We start from the raw sequence: 19,326 nt of genomic DNA on the forward strand, positions 1-19,326 counted from the left end.
GGTTACTTTGAGTAGTTCTCTGCCTGAACAATGTATGCTCTCATTGCCTTAAGTCAATTCTAACCAAGGGCCTCCTCCTGCTGCAATGAATACATTAAAAGAGACAGTACATACAGACATAATTCATTCCATTGAGGCCAATGCATTCCAACATAATCAGCCAATATGAGATCTTGAATGTGTGTGTAAGTCTTTGTGTTTTCGTGTGTACATTCATCTCAAGACTCTCTCAATAAAGCCTTTTTATGTTAAGAATGCTAGAATGGTAATGTGAGCTTTCTGGTACCTATGAAGGATCTCTTGAGCAGATGATGTCTCTGCATTAAGAGGAATCTTAGCCAGCAGAGGGTGCTGTGATGTAGAAGAATCTATGTTGGGTTCATGATATATGGTTATAGACTACATGTATACTTCCAGTGCACTGCCTATGGTAAAATCTTAAAATGTCTGCATTTTGTCAATACGTTTATGTCTATTTTTTTCTTTTTTTATGTTGTGTGTGTATCAAAAAGTGGTGTGTATGGGCTGGTACTCCAGTATGCATGTTTGCAGGGAGCCCTCTACATTATCAAATGAACACCCCCTTACAGCCTCTAGTCCATGAACTACTTTCTCTATATACTCATCTGTCAGGAAACATTTACCGTAATTTAGGAGGAGTTTAAATGTAGCTGCAGCTTCAGCCAGCAAGATTAACCTGGAGCTAACTGAGCTAATAAACCAGAAAGAGCTCCTTCTAACTATGAGTCACATGGATTATTAATTCGATAAAATTACCAATGTTTTTGACCATGCTCCTTTTAAGAAATCATTTAAATAGAGGTACAGTAACACAGTACAGAATGTTAGCTAAAACATTCCTCCAACATTTTTGTTGATTATCCGTATCTCTAGGCTTTTTGAAGCAGGAGCTCTGTGCAATGCTGAACACTGAAAAAGCTGTCATTTCACTTGACCCTTTACTGATGCAATTGCGAGAGATCAACTAATCGTCCAACAGTCCCCTAGAGAAAAACAAGTGAAGGAGATACAACACTGATTGCCAAGACCTATTTCTTCTGTATCAAGAAAGGCCTGTCATTATGGTAATGGAGATGGGTTCAGTGTTCACAGTTTCAGTCCCTCAGTTGGCCATGTCTTCCTAATCACTACCATCATATCAGTGGATTTAAACCTCAACAAAATTATATGATTGGAAACAGGCTATTTTTTAACAGTTTGCTAGATAAAGTCACTGTTTATATGTTCAACTCACAGACATAAAGGCACACAAACACAGTCATTAACGACAAGTCAGCTATAAACACCCCAAATTTTTAACAAAATAAAAACCTCCACACTTCCCATGATTCCAGAAAATAAGCAGCTCAGGCAGGTAAGGTCCTGGAAAAAAATGACTGAAAGTAAAGATTTTTTAAGCTACTCAATCAAAATAACAAATTCTGTCAAAACTATCACTTAATCAGAACATGACACTGAAGAACACCCGGCAAATGCTGCTACTAAAATATGGGTCATATTAAGCTGAAAGTCAGTCAGCAACATATATAGGCTACAAAAACAGATGCTACAACCAACACCAGCTAACAAAGCTCCAAAGGGTCCCAAAAAAACTGTGTGTTGCAACTGTGTGTTTAATTTAGTGCATTCAGACCACTTTTTTCATTCTATCTTTATTTTACTTAAAACTGACCTGATAAGAATCATGTATCCCGGTGTCCCTCCAAGGGAGATGATGAAGGAAGTGATGACAGACAGAGCCAGGAAGTACGGGAACATCCTATCACAGTCGTCCGTGTGAGGACACTGACCTGTACTGGCCGTAAAGTTACCAGGCACACCGACACAGCTACAGTTAGAGAAGACCTGGAGAGACACGCGCATACAGTCGCACACACATGACCATGTATAGAAGGACACAGACACATATAAACACAGCAATACAGACAGTGTATTACCGTACACAAACACTCATACACGTCTGCAACGCTCCCATTGAAAAAAAAGTAATATTCATGAAGCTGAATGGAGTACAAAAGCAAGCAGCCTCAGTCAAGGCCCTATTTAAGTGAATAACAAAAACTACCAACAATGGATATTTTCACCATTCATAGTCTATGTGTAAACACCACCACCCGAAGCTTTTATTACTCAGTTTAATGAGATTTATGACAGATTATTCATTTTGTTTATTTTGACTGCAATTGCTGCTACTGTCAACTCCATTCGCTTGAGAATAAACTGATGCCCAGGCATACACAACAGTAGTGAAAAAACCTTGTAAGACTTTGGTCACTGTTTCCTATTTATAAGACACAATAACATTAACATTTGATCAACAAAACTTCACAGAGGTGTATCTGACCACACATTGTGTTCAATTTTAGGCATGCGCCAATGTTGTGAACCAAACAACTTACTGTGTCTTTTCCTGAGCCAGCAGAACTGGTGCAGCCAGCAAGACAAGGAGAAACATACGTGATGCCGTTCTCTCCACAGACTGGGTCCCAGTCACTCGCCGAACAAAAACAGTCGGAGTTGCAGGCTGTGAACACTGAGTGTTTATCGTAAGATATCGTATCTTTGCTGTAAGGGTGAGAAAGAAAGAAAGAAAATAAATACTGTTGGCTGAAGCAGAAACCGATGTTCATTTTAATTCTTTTAATGTTAATGTGTTACGTTCTTTCTTAAAGTCATATATTGAAAAACACTTGGAGTAGCATAGGCAAAGTTTTTTATTCCATGTTACTATTTAGAATTTTCTTCAAATAGGGTTGGTGCCATCCTGGGCTGGGGTGAGCATTAGGAAATGGAATTTTTTATTTACCACACGCAGTGCTGCGTTTGTATTGTGCGAGTCAGTTTCAACACATTCAGTGTAGGTTAATTAGCACACAGCACCCATCTGACTGCTTTTCTCCTGTTTTCTTTGCAGCGTCGCTTCTTCTTGCTTCTGCTGCTGAACCTCAGTTTTCAGACTCAGCAGTGCACTGGGTACAGAGGGTGTATTTTGTTGTTGGTCTGTCATGTTGTTTCTGTCTGGGTTTGAGCTTGTGATCACCTACTGGTTGCCTCATTGTTAAAACAGCGGTTTGCATGTTGCTGCTTGTTCTCTCAGTGGTTCCCATGCTGCTCTTTCATCTGTGGCCCCCATGGAAACCTGCATCCATTCGGTGCCAATTCTGCCTAAATGTTAGTCCAAATTCTCACTCTTAGTTTCACTTTTTGTTGCTCAATGAAACATGAGCTGAGTTGCATTTTGTTGTTACTTTCCACCAGATGAATTTGAATGTACTGATCCCAGAAGTAGAAACTTATGAGGTGCACTTCATGTCCACTAGATCAGTGATTGCACTGTGCCATGCTGGATTTGAAATAACAAATTTAATTTGACAACAGCAGCCCCAACATGCCACCATGACTACCTATGACTCACCTGTTGTATGAAAGTGTCACTCCAGCTACCTTGGCATTCTCGCAGCTCATTGCAAAGAAGAACAGTGACAGGATGTAACCGATCAGAGATGTGCCAAAGGCAAACTTTGCTGCTCCCATGATGTTCAGCTTCAGCCTCTTCATCAGTAGACCTCCAGAAAACATCCCCAGCGCAACGGCAGGGATATTGATCACGCCTAAGAAGCAGCAGAACAGAGGCTTGATTTTAACAAAGACAGATAATACATTTTAATATTGCATCAAACCTTTCTGACACTTGTTAATACCACATGCAAGAAAACTACTGATACATTTTGAGAGGGAAAGACTATACAAATTCCCCTGGTCAGAAAAGAGCCCTACTTTTTATTATTCATCTATATAAACCCCTTTTCTTATACCTCCACTGAACATCAATGTGAAAACACGGCCTTTTATCTGCACCCATGTCATTAGCTCTGGTCACTAATAATGCATTCTCTTTCATATGCAGCCAATCTGTTCTGTGCAGGCATCTCCCTTGATGAGACCGCCTGTACGTAGTTACTTTCATCTTATGTTATCAACTTCATTAGATATTTCATTTAATATGCACTTTTCATATTCACAAAGCTCACATCTCTGCAGCTGTGGTGGTTAGGCTGAATAAGAGTATAACCAACTCAGCTCTCATTTCTTTATAAGTAATATCCCCTCTCCAAAGGGGTTTTTCTGCTTCATTTTGGGGGGGGGGCTTGGAATTCTAAACATGTCATCTCAAGAGGGTATGTTGCTCTTTCTCCCATATAATGTGTACCAAGCAGAAAAGCCCTCCCTGGGTCTGATTTTCAACACTGTAATACACAAATAATTTATGTTCAGAGTAACAAGTGCCGTACCCATCAGAAAGTTGGCCTTTGAGGCAGACTGCCTGAAGTGCTGTTCGATGTACTTGGGCTTGTAGGTGACCATGCCAATGAGGGAGTTCAGCTGGATGATTGTCACACACAGGTAGATCAAATACAAAGGGTGTCCCAGCAGAGTTCGTAGGGTTGGGATAAAGTCTGTAGAGGGATATAAATCTCAGTTGAAACATACCTGTCTGTAATAACAATAAATAATAACTAAGATGAAATGAAGTTTGTGCCCCAACTCCCCCCCGTCAATAAAAACACTATCCCAGCTATAGTATGTAGTGACTTTAAATTTAAATGTTTTTTTCTGTTTTCTATTTACATTTTGTTGGTATCATGAATGACATACTGCTGACTGACAGTTGGTGGCATTAAGGCTCCAACAAAATGGCAATATGTCAACAAAGACAGTATAGAAGACTTATAGCAAACAAACATGTCTATAAACCATGCACGGATTCATATATTTTTTTTAATTATCGCATTTGCAAATTTTTTGAGAGAGGAAATTATCTAATATCAAGTATTAGACCTTAAGAAAAGCTCAGTGTGTTTTGATGAGAAAAACACTCAATATCAACATAACTTTTGGTTATTCACAAATAAACTACACAGGGCACCTTTGAGTTTGTGAAATGTGTCCAGTGTCAGAAGACTATGGTTTACACAGTCTGACATGGCAAAGAGAACGTTTTGAAGCCCCTATGTGTAGAATTAGAATGTGATTATGACAACATAAAACACCAACAACTACAGGGACCACTGATGGAATCTGAAAAAACCTTAATCATATAATAGAATATACATGCAGTACTTCAGATAGCCTTCCAGAGAACATAGTTACTAGCTCTGACAAGTCTTAAACTGTCACACCGTATTTCTAAATGACTACAAACCTCTAGATCCCACCTTACCTTTGGCCATCTCTATGAAACTACTATTGTCGTCTGCAGAATACTTGTGCTTCAGGAGAGGAGAGTTTTTAATGAAACTTGTCTGCTCTGGTGTGCACTTTTCTGGGCTGCGGTGCCCAGACATGGGGACGGAGCGGGGCAGAAACCAGAATGGGATGGCAGACAGCAGGGTTATGACCCCAGCAATGAGGTAGCCGAGCCACCAGGCCCCCACCCAGCGAGCATCCGCTGGGGTGATGGTGATAGTTTCTGTTGGGGCCACAAACGAAGACGGGTAAATCAATGCTGGTGTAAAGCTCAGGTTTGTTAATGAAATATGGTTCACATTTTAGTGACTTGCGGTTAAACTCACATCCTGTATAAACATACAGGGGGCAATTTTAGCATGTGTTAACTTAGTTAAATGGGTTTTATAAAGTCTATTGAATTTTCTTAAGCTGACAGGCTGATCAACTAAGAGGATGCAAAGATGGAGCACTGGGGATAGATTTGCTGTTCATGCAAAACAGATGTCATCAAAACAGCCATAACAACCTGTATAACATTTTAATCACAACCATTTCTGAGATGAATCATATCATGGAGTTTTGTAGTATGTACTTATTTTTGTTGAATCTATTTTATGTGTGACCTATTTCCTTAATTGCCATAATTTCCTTTAATGCTCTTTTATTTTCATAGATTCTGAAGTCTCCTAGTTTCAAATAAAATTATCCAAACAAGACAAAATATGTGTGGTGAAGTTCCCCTTTTTTTTGTAATTGCAATTGAGGAAAACAAACATACTGAGGTGTTCACTTTTTTGAAGCAGAGCACCCAACTAAACTTCAGAGAAGGAGAAGCACACTCATCCCTTTTTCCTCGCTTTTGTCTTTTTTCTGTTTTTCCTCCTCTCTGTGATTCTCCCTCTCTCTCTCTGTTTGTTTTTGATCTTCCTCTGGTGCACTCTACTTGATTGTAGCGTAACACAGGGCTTTGTCTTTCCTTTCCTTCGCTGTGCCCTCTTCATTAGCTAATTGATGCTAATCCTGATGCTAATTCTGAGTCTTTGTGTTGTACATATACTGCTGCTGATCCATCTGCTTCAGTTTTATGAATGAAAAGGCCAGAGCAGAGACGACTTTTACATCTGTCTTGGCAGGAACAGAAAGGGTTTTACTAACAGTAATGATGGCATAGTGTAGCCTAGTAATTTATTATGGCATTACAAACACTGTAAAACTGAAGACTGAATGTAACTGTAGTAGGTGTAGGGAAAACCCTAAATAAACAAAGGGTTCTAATGTTTAGGGGTCTAATATTATAGTGTCTGTCAAAGGTAAATACATCATGAAAAAACTGACAGAACAAAGCAAACCATTGCTTTAGAATAAACAAACTTTCTATGATGGGTAAACGGTAAATGGACTGTATTTCTATAGTCATTTTCTAGTCTACAGACCAAAGTGCTATACAACATGAACTTGTATTGATCCATTCACACACAGTGATAAACTAGTGACAAAGACATGCAAGCTGCCACCTGCTCATCATGAGTGATAACCAGTCACTTTTAAAAAGAATGATGGAAGCACCATTGGGAGCAATCTGGAGTTCAATATGTTCAACACTTCAACATGTCAACTATAGGGAACGGGGACCTGGCGACCGAGATTCTACCCCTCGAGCCCCATTTCCTTAAGATGTGTGATGATGTCAGAGCAAACAAATGTTTTAAAAGTCACAGTTTACACGAGCTCTTCTAGTCTTGGATGAGGGTTAAAAATATCATGTGTTCTGACAGTCTGTGATTTTACATAACGATCTCGCCCAAAGACTTGGAAATATACTTGTGTTTTAACTCACCCATTTTTACAAATCCAATGTCCACATAGATTTTGGCACAAAGAGAGCCCAGTAAGTAGCCAAACACAGGACCAACCACTGAAATGGTCTGCACACAGCCTAGAAAATAATAAACACACCCAAAGAGACACACAACACGTGAACTCACTAGAACTATCTGCATGCAACCAACTGAGACACTGTATGTAGTACAGAGTGTAGACATTTGGTTGATTGACACTACATAAATGTTCTGAACCTGTTCTTAACCCACATTTGTTTGGCAATTAATTGCTAAGTAAGCATGTTCTTTTTCAGTAATACTTGTAATCTGCTACTGTAGGACACTGGAGGGATTTACCGCCTTGCTCATATTTGAGCAAACAACACTGCTGCACACGGCAGAGCTTTCAGCAAGGATGGTACTATTGAGAGATATGCGATGTGTTTTGAACAACATGATTGCTACTTTATGTGGACTCTGCAGTCATATTTTAATTATTTTTTTCATGCAGTAAGCGTGCCACTCCCACATTTTCTGAAAGGATTTTTACCGTAAAATCATCCTTTTAACTGTTTAGATTGCAGACTTGGTTGTTACTGTTATGTGTCCAAATGTAATATTATTAGTTATAAGCATAAGAAAAATTCACCCTACCATGCCGGGTCAGTGATGAGAAAATATAATATTAGGCACATGTGCATTATGGATTAGGCTGAGAAGAGCAGAACTGATGCACTGGTGCTGCACTATAGTTGCACATTTTATAAATGACATTTTGCAAATGAAATATCCTCAATGATCAAGTGTGTTTATTTTTAAATGGCATCCCTGCCAGTAAGTGATATCTTTACTTACCAACATATAACGCAGCATTCTCCTCAGTAGCAAAATCATCTATATAAGAGATCCCAAGTGGCTGAACAGGTGTCTCTCCAATCCCCCGCAGGACATTTCCCAGGAGCACGTAGATCCACATCGACAGGTTGGACTCACCTTCACAATCTGGAGGAAAAGATGAGTGTAATCAGGTGTGTCTACACTAGCGTGCTTGTGCATGTGTGTGTGTGTGTGAGTGTGTATAAATACTCACCTCTGGCTGGCACTTCAGAAAGCTTACCACCTGGGCTCAGGTCTGCTGGTGAGCCCACCGGACAAGGAGAGGGGTTCAGCGTTGAGTTCACAAGCCACCGCACAGACGTTTCAAATTTATAGCTGTACACGGAACACAAATGAAACTGAGATAAAAACAATCACTTTTAAAAGCCACATACTACACTACTACAATACTATGTACATGAAACATATTTTATAAATAGCATGAGACACTGACACGACAACCCTTTCCTGTTGTATCGATGCAAATCTTCTGATGTGTCCTTAAAACATGTATTGTTGGTTATTATACTGCACGCACTGGGTGTCCATGTTGTCCCAGTGACACTTTATGAAAATGGTTAGTACTGCACTACATGATGACTCTTCTTGGGAATACGATTTGGAATATTAATAACTGGCATAGTTTGTAAAAGATGCACATGGACAGTTTCACATGGTCTGTCTAAACCCAAAGTATGCTTTTTAGTGTGATGTGAGATTTTTACAAGTCACTTGGTTCAATCAATGGACACACAAAAATATGTCACATCATCAACAAACCAAAATGAACAGATTACTGCTATTACTGATGTGTTGGGAACACAAGCACTACTTTTATTGAATCAAAATGTTTGTTTGTTTGCTTGTTTTTAAATTAATTTAAAAATAAATGAGTAGCCGAGTCTATACTGCAAGTCAAACAACAACCAGGCCCGCATGCTTTTTTCACTCACCGTCCAATGATGAAGTGAGGCAGAGCGATAATGAAGGTGCCAATGGACATCAGAACACAACCCACTGCAATGATCTTCGGCCGATGGAGCTTGGCTCCAAAGTAACTGACAAAAGCTATCACCAGCAGGTTACCTGGGAGGACAGAGACAGCTAAAAATGTCAGGGATTTCTAGTGCTACAGTGCATTGTCAAAATTAATGTATAAATATATATGCATCTTCTTTATTGCTTTCTGTAGCAAGATAACAGAAAATGTAGCAGAAATATAATTAAAATAAAAACGTGGTAAACCATCATCTATAATAGTTATTTTCCATATAGAGCCATTACAATATCCATTACACTGTAAATATATCATTATTATTATAAATAGTATGTCCAAACATTTTGATGTGCATCTGTAAAAGGATTTCTGCTTTAAATTTTCACATGAAAAGTACCAGATGAGAACTGCAAGCTCGACTGCTGTGTACATCCCTAAGGCAGATGAGGTTGTATTCTCACACATAATGCATTATCTTCATGCTCTGAGGAATTTTTATTACCTACAGCATGTAGCAGCAAACATGTTAGGTGGCATAAAGAGTAAACAATGCGGATGGGAACATAGCCATTTCACCTTTTGTCACCTTTTAGTACATTTTTCCTACGATCAGCGACATGGAAACTCAATTGTAAACAAGATGAAAACCTGTCCTGGAAAGATAATGACATGCTACCTGACCTTTTTCTATTGTGACAAGATCATCTATTTGACGGGATGACGTCAAACCCTCCAACAGTCCTTCAGCTATTATAGTGAGTGTGTGTGTGTGTGTAACCTTTATGTGTGGTTATAGGAAATTCTTAGCGTGTGGTGTGAAACAACAGATTTTTGTTGGCTCGAAAACAGATTTCATTGTGTTCCCTTTATGATCATTTGCGTGTATCGTGACTTGTTTTAACTTCATGTACACTGTGTGCCGAGTACATGATAAGAATGATTTATGCAACCTATACAAGTACATGCATGTATGCATCAGCTGAGCTCATCTGGCTCAACTCAGCATCAGTCATTTTCACTTTCTTTTCTTTTATTATTCTTTATTCTTTTACTCTCTCCCTTCTCATCTCCTCCTTTTGTCTTCCCTCTGCTCCATTTCTCCTCTCTTGTTACTTGCTCTTTCCTTTTCCTTTTTCTTTCCTCTTCACACTGCCCTGCTCTGCCTCCATGTTACCCTGGCAACGGTCCTATAGAAAAAGCCTGTTGCCTAGGCCACACGAGAGAATACGGAGAGATGGAGGAAGACAGAGATCCAGGGTATTCAGTTCTGATGGCACTGAAGGTGTCATCCTCACCTATCCCTCTGGCAGCTACACCCCACCTCCATTAGCGTAGCATAATGCAACATAATGTTATCGGAGAAAAATGTGAATTATTTTTCACCACTGTCATGCCATGGGCCCAAACTGCCTCCGTGACAGCAGGAATAGAATGGCTGATGTATGACTTTATTTTTGAATCATGTCTCTTTGGGTCTTATCTCACTCTGGAAGCTATGTATGATTTATAACCCGTGAGAGACCCTTGAGTTGAGTGGACTAGCCTTACATAAGAGGCCTAGAAACTGATTGACAGTTTCTAAAAAAAAAAAAAAACAACCAAAAAGACCATTACGAACTGATGCAGCAGAACTGAAGATTCTCCTTCCATATGTAAATGGCACCTATATTTGGGTATGTGCTTTTAGCTGCTTATGAAGCCTTGAGCTGTTGACTTCATCCTTATATACAACAAGCAAACCCTTGCAGATGGAAAGCAATGGACTGTCCAGATATGCTATGAACAGCGTCACAGCACAAGAAAGGAGGAAGATGAAGTGTTTTTACAAGCTCTTGTGATTTCTCCTTGTGCAGTGAATGTCTAAGTTATATATTCAGAACTATTTTGTTTGTTTTAATCACTTCCTCAGCTAGAATAATTAGTTTTGTGATTTGCACACTGTAATTGGCTCAAGCATTATCACTCGAGGCAATTCATCAGACTCCACACAGCTCCCTCTGGAAAAAGCTTTATTCAGCTTCTTCACATAGGCAGTCGTACTCCTGATGTGTAAAATTAGTGTTATTCTCTTTTAAAAGCAGTACAGTATGTCCTTCCGATGTCATTCCTGAAACATCAGCTGATTTCCATGTACACTTGGACTATTAACACCCCGAGACACAGTTTCAGAATGATGTATGTTTGGCGTTTCTGAGAAGTACTTTCTTGTTAATTAAATAACTATGGACTATAACTAATTATGAGCCAACATACAGGTGGATACAGATACCGTATCTGTAATGAAAAGGAATGAATGTGATATTTTATGAATGTCTGTCAGAAGCTGAACAGTTTGTATTCCAGTTACACGACAAATTGTCTCCTCTCCTTCAGATTAAATTAAGTAAGAACAGAGTATAGAGAGAACCTTACAAATTCTCAAACTCAGCTTTGCACTGCATAAAGAAAGCTCGAAGCCTGTTGTGTCCCTGCTCGACATTATGACTCACCACACATGCACGCACACACATACACACACACACACGCCACTGTCCTCTTCTTGGAAGCATGATGAATCCTTTATCTGCATCTTGAATACCTCTGTGACCCATTCATATTTCTGTCCCAATGACAGAAAGAGTGGAGGGAGGGGAGCCCATGACACAGAGGCAGCAAACAGAACAACAAAATAACAGCAGTGACTGGCAGGCCTACTCACCTATCTCGAAGCTCCCATCAATGACACCTATTAGGTAACTGGGTATGTCAAAGCGCCGCTCCAACTGAGTTATTGTGCTCTTCATGTAGCTCCCCGACAGAGCCTTTGCAAAATAGGCAAAGGACAAAGCCACCAGAAACATCTGGGAGAAGAGTGAGATGAGAAAAGGAGAAACAAAAAAAGAGATTTTACAATAATGTGCACGGGAGAAGTAAACATGATGCTTTCACCTAATTATTATTAGTCATTATCCTGTGATGTTCACACTTGCACTTGTGCCATCCCATTGTGATTGCTGCAGTGCATGAACTTCCCTCATTAACCTACTTTCACTGGCCTAACGATCACTAATTAACAAGTGCCAGCATCACGGGAATAACATGGCGGAGTTGAGTGAAGGCGTGTAGAGAGGCTGTAGAAGGCTGGCAATGAAGACAACAATGAGAGAGTAAATGTCTTATATTTGAGTGAAGATACACAAATGGATGCAGCAGGCTGGGAGGAAACTTTTCATAATAAATAAAAACAATGCAGTATAAAAAACATTTTACAGTGAAAGGAAGTTCAAACCTAGCAGAGCCAGAGAAGGAATCCGCATGGATCTCTTTATTTTGTGAGCAATTTGCTTTAATGTACCACAAATTTGGTTATCTCACCAAAGCATCAGTAAAGCAGTCCCAAAACCTACTCAGAGCTTGGATTTTTTTTTAACTAAATAGGAAATGTCAGACCAAAAAAAGACTAATACAATATAAATGCTTGTTTCTTTTTTACATGATAGGAAGGACACTAAGGCCATAGTTTGCAATGAGAAAGGGAGTTAGCTTATTTTCTCTAACCAATGCTTTCCCTGCAGGCTCCACAACAAACCAGTCTACAGCAACTCATAAATGTCCAAATCTGTCAACACTATATAGGCTTTTATTTATCCAATTTTTTGACTGAACTGTTGTCTGTATTTCAAACACAGCTTTGTGTGAAATACATCAGAAATCAGTATTTATCAGTGTTCAGGAAATGTTACAGTTTAATTTAATCTAGAGTCACATGTTTGCCCCTGTTTGCCTAATTAGCAGAGATAATGTTATATGTATAGAGCATGCATAGTTATATATTAAGAGTGGCCTAATCCAAAACAATACTTTGGGGGGAACCCACAAAATTTGACTCTGTAAAGCTCAAATTATGATTTCAATGTTTAATTGAAATCATAAAGTACATTAAATGCTGGTCATGTTTTAAAAAAAAAAAAACAAAAAAAAAACAGTCCTGAACAGATTTGTCATGTGGACCAGCGAGCTCAGCCTCCTTCCACATGGCCACACAACTCTGTGTTTTGTTTCCGTGTTTCTCCTCTTACGGCTATAATTCCTTTATTGCCACTCGGCCTTGAGAGAAAACTGCAGTTCTTTCCACTGATTTCCCTGGGCAGAGTTTATACAGAAGAAGAATAAAAGCATTGTGCAGTCTATACACTACTTGTCTGAAATCTCTTTTCCCTGAATAAATACTTGTAAATAAGTAATGGTTTGTGGCCCTACATTTGACGTGTAAAAAAGCAGTCACATGAGAGTCACATCGCTTATATTGTCAGACAAACATATATAATGTTCATGGACAGAACAATGGCTGAAGTAATATTAGATATAAGAAGAAAAACTACTATATATACTATAGAATATACAAAATTGCTCATGAGGTGCAAATAATCAGCACGGAGGATACAGCTTGACCATTTAGTGACAGCTGAATTGGAAACAGCTGACCTCTCCTCACACTGCTCATTCTACCTCTATATTTACACGATATGGCTGAAGAGGGCCTATAATGCAAATAGACCTTTGCCAAGAGCCTGTTGACCACCAGGGCTGGCCGCAGGTCATTAACAAAAGTAGCTCATCACATGTGCATTTTCTGGAGGGGGGATTAACTTGCAGGCAATCATGCATACACATTCTTGCCCCTTTACAAGCAGGGAGAAGGCTTTTCTTGTTTACCATTTCCATTCCATGCCTACTCAGTGTGTTGGTAAAAACCTGTACAATTGAAAAGTGGTCAGAGATTTATGTGAAGCTAATAAGTAATCTAAACTATCCTCAGCAGAAGGGATTAAGATGAAGCTAAGCTATAATGGTGTTACATTCTTAATTATACTACTTCACATTTTTGTCAGTTTTGCACGTTGGTTTCTTTGTTGGCTCACAATTAGACTACCAATTTGTAAAATTCAAAGTGACATCAAAGGCAGCTTATGTTTTCAAATGTGTTTTTACTCATCCACTGCAACCTGTTAACATACTGTAAAGAAAAAAGAAGGTGATTAAGATAGATGATGTGTATTCACCCAGTACCTTCACATTGATCTTCTTTTGGAAACTATTTGTAATCATATTTTGCTCCTATCCAAGAGTTTCTAACAGAAAAAGCTACCCTTAAAAATGAGACAGAAATAACATGTGATAGGAGGTGCAGTCTGAAAATAAATTCAGCATTTGTTCCTCCCATTTAAGTCTTCTAAAGAAGAGCTGCATGCACATCTGCATGCTTTGGTTTGCAAAAATAAAGCCCTTAATATGCACCCCATGTAAGCTAAACTATTCTAAAACTATAGATTAGATTCAGTGGTAACCTATAAATGCATATGTACAATGCACTATTATTAGATTGTAATTATAATACAGGTAGTAGCTTCCTGAAAAGAATGCAAATATTTTTCTTGCACCGCATGTAAAACTTCAACAGTACTATGCTCCAACATCTAGAATTAAAACCTGTGTCAATATCCCTTTAAAACAAAGTACCACTCTTGTGTCCATACATTAAATATGGAGCTACAGCCAGGGGACAGTTTGCATAGCACACAGAGGGAAAACAGGTCAATACAGCAAGATGGACTCTGTCAAATATAAACAAAACCTGCCAGCAGCAAATCTAAAGCCGTCTAATCAACAATTTATATCACGTTTGTTTAATACATACAAAAACACGAATGTAAAAAAAAAAAAAAAAAAAAAAAAGTGGTTGTCTGGGAGTTTATGGGCTGAAATATTTCTTGGTTGTGACAGTGATTTCCAGAGCAGAAAGAGACTAGAGAGAAGTTACTGTTTTTGTACAGATTAAAGAAATGAAATGTTTTTATTAATGAGCTTTACAGGTGCTGGTAGGTGGACTTTGTTATGTGTTGTTTCAGACAGAGCCAGTTGTGCCTGGATCCAGTCTTTGTGCTAAGCGGTGCTAACCAGCTGCTGGTTGTAGTATCTCATCTCATCATCTCATCTAACACTCAGAAAGAGATCAGAGTCATTACTTTCCCTGCTGAGGAAATCATGAGGAAAGAATGTAATAAATTAGTAATTGGTCATGGATGACATTTTAACATTATGCTCATTTTTAGATTTGCAACAATGGGATCCATTGTGACATTTTCATCTTGTATTTTTAATTAGTTTTTAGCAATGCCACATCACTAAAAAGAGATTTAGATTAAGAATGCTCGAAAATTTTAACAAAGCTTTCTTCTGACCTGCGACCCGCTTTTCTGAGCTTATTGATGTCACCCTTCTAATATGCTTAGACTAACACAGAAGTCTAGTGCGCGCGCACACACAAACGCACAATTTCTTTTTCTATTATTCATGAGAGTGATGTCAAAAAGTAGAAAACAATGTATTATACATTCTATAATGTGAATAGAAAGGGAGTTTTGGGATGACGCTTACAGTAGCAAGACATGAAAGGGAAATGGAAGAAAAACTGGGACACTGTAGCACCAAAGTTCTTATAGTCTTATTGGTGAAATGAACAAAAAGCAGAGAATAACACTGAGCACTGGGTTAGAGTCGAAATGGGCTGCGCCATGTCCCACCCAGCCGGTGGGAACCAAACAATTCTGAGAAGAATGAGAAGAAATAAAAGTCTGTCCTGCCATTGCAGTCTGTATTATGATAAGCTGCTTGAACACCATTGTCTCAGATCACTTTCATGTGAGGAAAGGCAACAAGAGTGACTGATCTCATTTAGGGCTTTACTAGCTTTCATGTTGTTGGCAGAAGACATGTTTTCAGCCAACTGGACAAGTGTTTTTTAAAAGGTTGTTTGAGGTGGGAGAAAGGAAAGAGAAAGAAGAAAAGCCTGAGGTGGTCTATTTATAACAATGCGAGATTCACATCATGTTCTGCCTTATTTCCTCCATCTTTCCATAGAAGGAAATGCTGATAACCATTATGACATTTTCAGAACGGTAATTTTCACAATGAAAAAAATTGTAGTTGGGCAGCACTGTGGCATCACAGCAAGAGTGTTCCAGGTTCCAGAAAACCCAGTCTGGGCCCTTCTATGTGGAGTTTGCATGTTCTCCCTATGTCTGCGTGGGTTTTCTCCGGGTACTCCGGCTTCCCACAATCCCAAAAACATGCACATTATGTTAATTGGCTATTGGCCCCTAGCTGTGAGTGTGTTGTCTGTCTTTGTGTGTCAGCCCTGCAACTAACCGGTGACCCTGACGGATAAGCAGTATAGAAAATGGATGGATGGAAAATTATAGTTGCTGAAGTACAAAGTTATCAACCCAAGAGTTCTTGACTCAAGAGCCTTTATTACTAAATGACCTTTACTCCTCAAAAACACAGGAAATCAACATTGTTGAGATGATAATGTTAATATGAACTAACTGTATATCCTCTTGTTTATAATTTAAAAATTGTCTTCAGTTTTCATGGGGTAGGATAGGTAGGCAGGATTATTATACACTTATTCAGCAAAACAGCTGTGAACACATCATTATGTGGTCAGCAGTGGTTAAAGCTGCCTGTCTGTAGGTATATATATATATATATATATATAAATATATATAAACACACACATTGAAAAAATATTCCAGTTTATAATTAAACAGATTAAACAGTATCTAGAATATCAGTGGTGGAAGTACTGACATTTAAACATTAGTACTATTACCACATTGATAAAATACGATTAAAATCCTTAGAGGCCTAGGCTAAATTTGCACTTGTGTCTCACCATAGAAAGCTTCTAGTAAACACATCTTTTCATATATGTGTATGGGAGTCTCTGGCAATACATGAACCATGATTTTGGGATACTGTTATGAGATTACAAAAACATGTGTTTTGTGCTCCCTTTCTGCTCTTTCAACTCATATGTGCTCCCTAACTGTGCGGATTCGTGAATAATTTGAACAGGAGTAATGGGTGCGCAGATAAACACAGAGCTGCATGCAATTTGAGGTAAATTCATATATTGTTTTCTCTCAAACACTTGAACACACAGAGAAGTTGTCTGCCCAGGTTGTGCAGTTTCATGTGATGAGAAGAAGCGGGCGCAGTATTTTTTTTATTTTTTTTTTTTTCCAGGATGGCAAAGCTCTGACCCACCCTATGCATGCCTTTGTTAACCTAGGAAAATACATTTGGCTTCAGGCCCACACTGAATGATGTGCATCAGAGGGGATTCAGGAGTGGGTGTATGCAATACCAGTTGAAAAACAAGTAGGTATATGCATTATACACTGTATACGCAAAAGTATCCAGACTTTATGGGGGCTGTTTTTCAGGGGTTGGGCTCGACCCCTTACTTCTGCTGAAGGGAAATCTTAATGCTTCAGCATACCAAGACATTTTGGACAATGCTATGCTTCCAACGTCATGACAACAGTTTGGGGAAAGTCCTTTTCTATTCCAGCATAGACTGTGCCCCAGTGCACAAAGCAAAGTCCATAAAGACATGGTTGGATGAGTTTGGTGTGGAAGAACTTGACTGGCCCACACAGAGTCCTGACCTCAACCCCATCCAACACCTTTGGGATGAACTGGAACGGAGATTGCGAGCCAGGCCTTTTCATCAAACATTGTCCAAACACTTCAAAATTTTGTGGAAAGCATTCCCAGAAGAGTGGAAGCTGTTACAGCTGCAAAGCTGTCTGTGTATTTAGAATGTAACGTCATTAAAGTCCCTGTTGGTGTAATGGTCAAGTGGGCCAGTACTTTTGCCTATATAGTGTACTTGCATATAATTTTCACTACACCACAAGATGTGAATAAGATCTTATTCTAGAAAAGCAAAGATGTAGTTTAGAAGATTCATTGTAAAGTATTTCAGATGAGATGGGATGGCAGATAGAGGAGGAACAGAGAGTGGCAAGGCACTGGGGCCTGCAGAAGAAGAAAGGGAAGAGTGGATTAGTGGGCAGGCAAGAAGGCAGGCCAGGGTCCTGAGGCACAGAAAACAAACAAGCCTTAATTCAAGTAGCAAGAACAAGAAAAAACTATCACAATTACTCCAAAAAGCAACTGAGCCTGAAAGCAGCCAAGGCGGCAGACACCATAGAACTGGCAATGAGGGCTGGGGTTGAAAATCTGTGAGCTAATGAGCTGACTGTAGAGAGCACTTTTATGTTTGTTTGTTTGCAGGCTACCTGATATTATATTACTGTAAACCACTGACACACAAGTGAGCAAAAGTTTCAATTAAAAGTGAGCCTATCACTCTGTGAAGTTTCCTTTAACTGATGCCACTGCAGTGTAGAGGCATGGTTAACTTCCTCTGACATTCTGGCCTTTTATATTAAGACAAACGGTATCCCTCATGGACGCACACACACATCCTCCAGGAAGTGACTTGTTGGACTCCTGCTGTAATTTATATAGTATGTATATATATATATATATATATATATATATATATATATATATATATATATATATATATATATATATATATATATATAGTTCATTTTCTTTTATTCTGGATATTAATAAGCATTAATATGTAAATTTAAATATGGCAGAATTAGTCAACAGGCTAGTTTTCATCTGGGGTCCCTGTAGTTCTATATACACATGAAAGCATACACACAAAGAGAGAGCATGTGACCCCCCCACACGTCCAACACACACACACACACACATGACATGTCTGTGTACCTTCAGGGTGGTGCAGGGAGAGGAGCGCGGTTCTCTGACTGCAGTGTCACTGCGTTCATCCCGCTGTGTGCGTCCTTGCTCCGCAGCCATCCTCCAGAATCGTCCCTGTGTCTCCTAAGCAGAAGTCTCCCACGTAATGCAATTTCTTGGCACTGATGCATGCAACCCTGCAAATGGATAATTCAAGCATGTGACCCACTTCTCATCCTCGGCATAAAAACAGATACATGTCTGCGGCAGGCGGGAGACTGACACACAAACACACAAACAACAGATCCTGTCTTTGTTTGAGAGATCTTAAATCTAATCTTAAATCTTTTAAATCACAACTAAAAAGTCTTTCTCAGAACAAAAGCTGTTTTTTTTATTTCCAGTGAACTATTTTAAGCCACAGTATCCAAACATCTGAGATAAACATTCCCATTTACACAGCTACATACTTGTATGATTGGTCCAGCGACAGACATCATGAGACAAAACACAAAGAAGCATAAACCTAGCATGAGTATGGAGTATGAAGTGAAGTTAAAGCATAATCTTAAAGGGATAGATTGGGTTTGGATTCTTTTAAGTGGGGCTGAGGCACTTGTCCATAGTCAGTGTATTACCTATAGATGACTGTTGACATGCTTCCAGTTTGGAGTACCAGTGTAAGAAGCTGAGCAATATACTGTAAATGGCTGCAGCACCAAAATTAGTACTTTAACAAAGGTGTCTCCCTCCCCAGGAGACTTACACCTCATT

General features: G+C 39.1%; 1 protein-coding gene across 3 annotated transcripts in view; it reads right to left on the reverse strand.

Annotated features, from left to right (window-relative positions):
* The window catches only part of LOC124059118 (solute carrier organic anion transporter family member 1C1-like), a 29,677-nt gene that overhangs the window by 3,975 nt on the left and 6,376 nt on the right, over positions 1–19,326 (reverse strand). For all 3 annotated transcript variants that reach the window (XM_046388892.1, XM_046388893.1, XM_046388894.1), the window contains exons 2-12: positions 18,583–18,749; positions 11,642–11,783; positions 8,900–9,032; positions 8,161–8,282; positions 7,926–8,072; positions 7,088–7,186; positions 5,243–5,491; positions 4,314–4,478; positions 3,437–3,632; positions 2,421–2,586; positions 1,694–1,866 (exon numbers count right to left, since the gene is read on the reverse strand). In XM_046388892.1, the coding sequence (XP_046244848.1) occupies positions 1,694–1,866; positions 2,421–2,586; positions 3,437–3,632; positions 4,314–4,478; positions 5,243–5,491; positions 7,088–7,186; positions 7,926–8,072; positions 8,161–8,282; positions 8,900–9,032; positions 11,642–11,783; positions 18,583–18,672 (1,682 nt within the window). In that variant the 5' untranslated portion in view covers positions 18,673–18,749. The remainder of the gene's footprint in view (positions 1–1,693; positions 1,867–2,420; positions 2,587–3,436; positions 3,633–4,313; positions 4,479–5,242; positions 5,492–7,087; positions 7,187–7,925; positions 8,073–8,160; positions 8,283–8,899; positions 9,033–11,641; positions 11,784–18,582; positions 18,750–19,326) is intronic.

The sequence above is a fragment of the Scatophagus argus genome, chromosome 5, assembly GCF_020382885.2.
Source record: "Scatophagus argus isolate fScaArg1 chromosome 5, fScaArg1.pri, whole genome shotgun sequence".
Taxonomy (NCBI): Eukaryota; Metazoa; Chordata; class Actinopteri; family Scatophagidae; genus Scatophagus; species Scatophagus argus.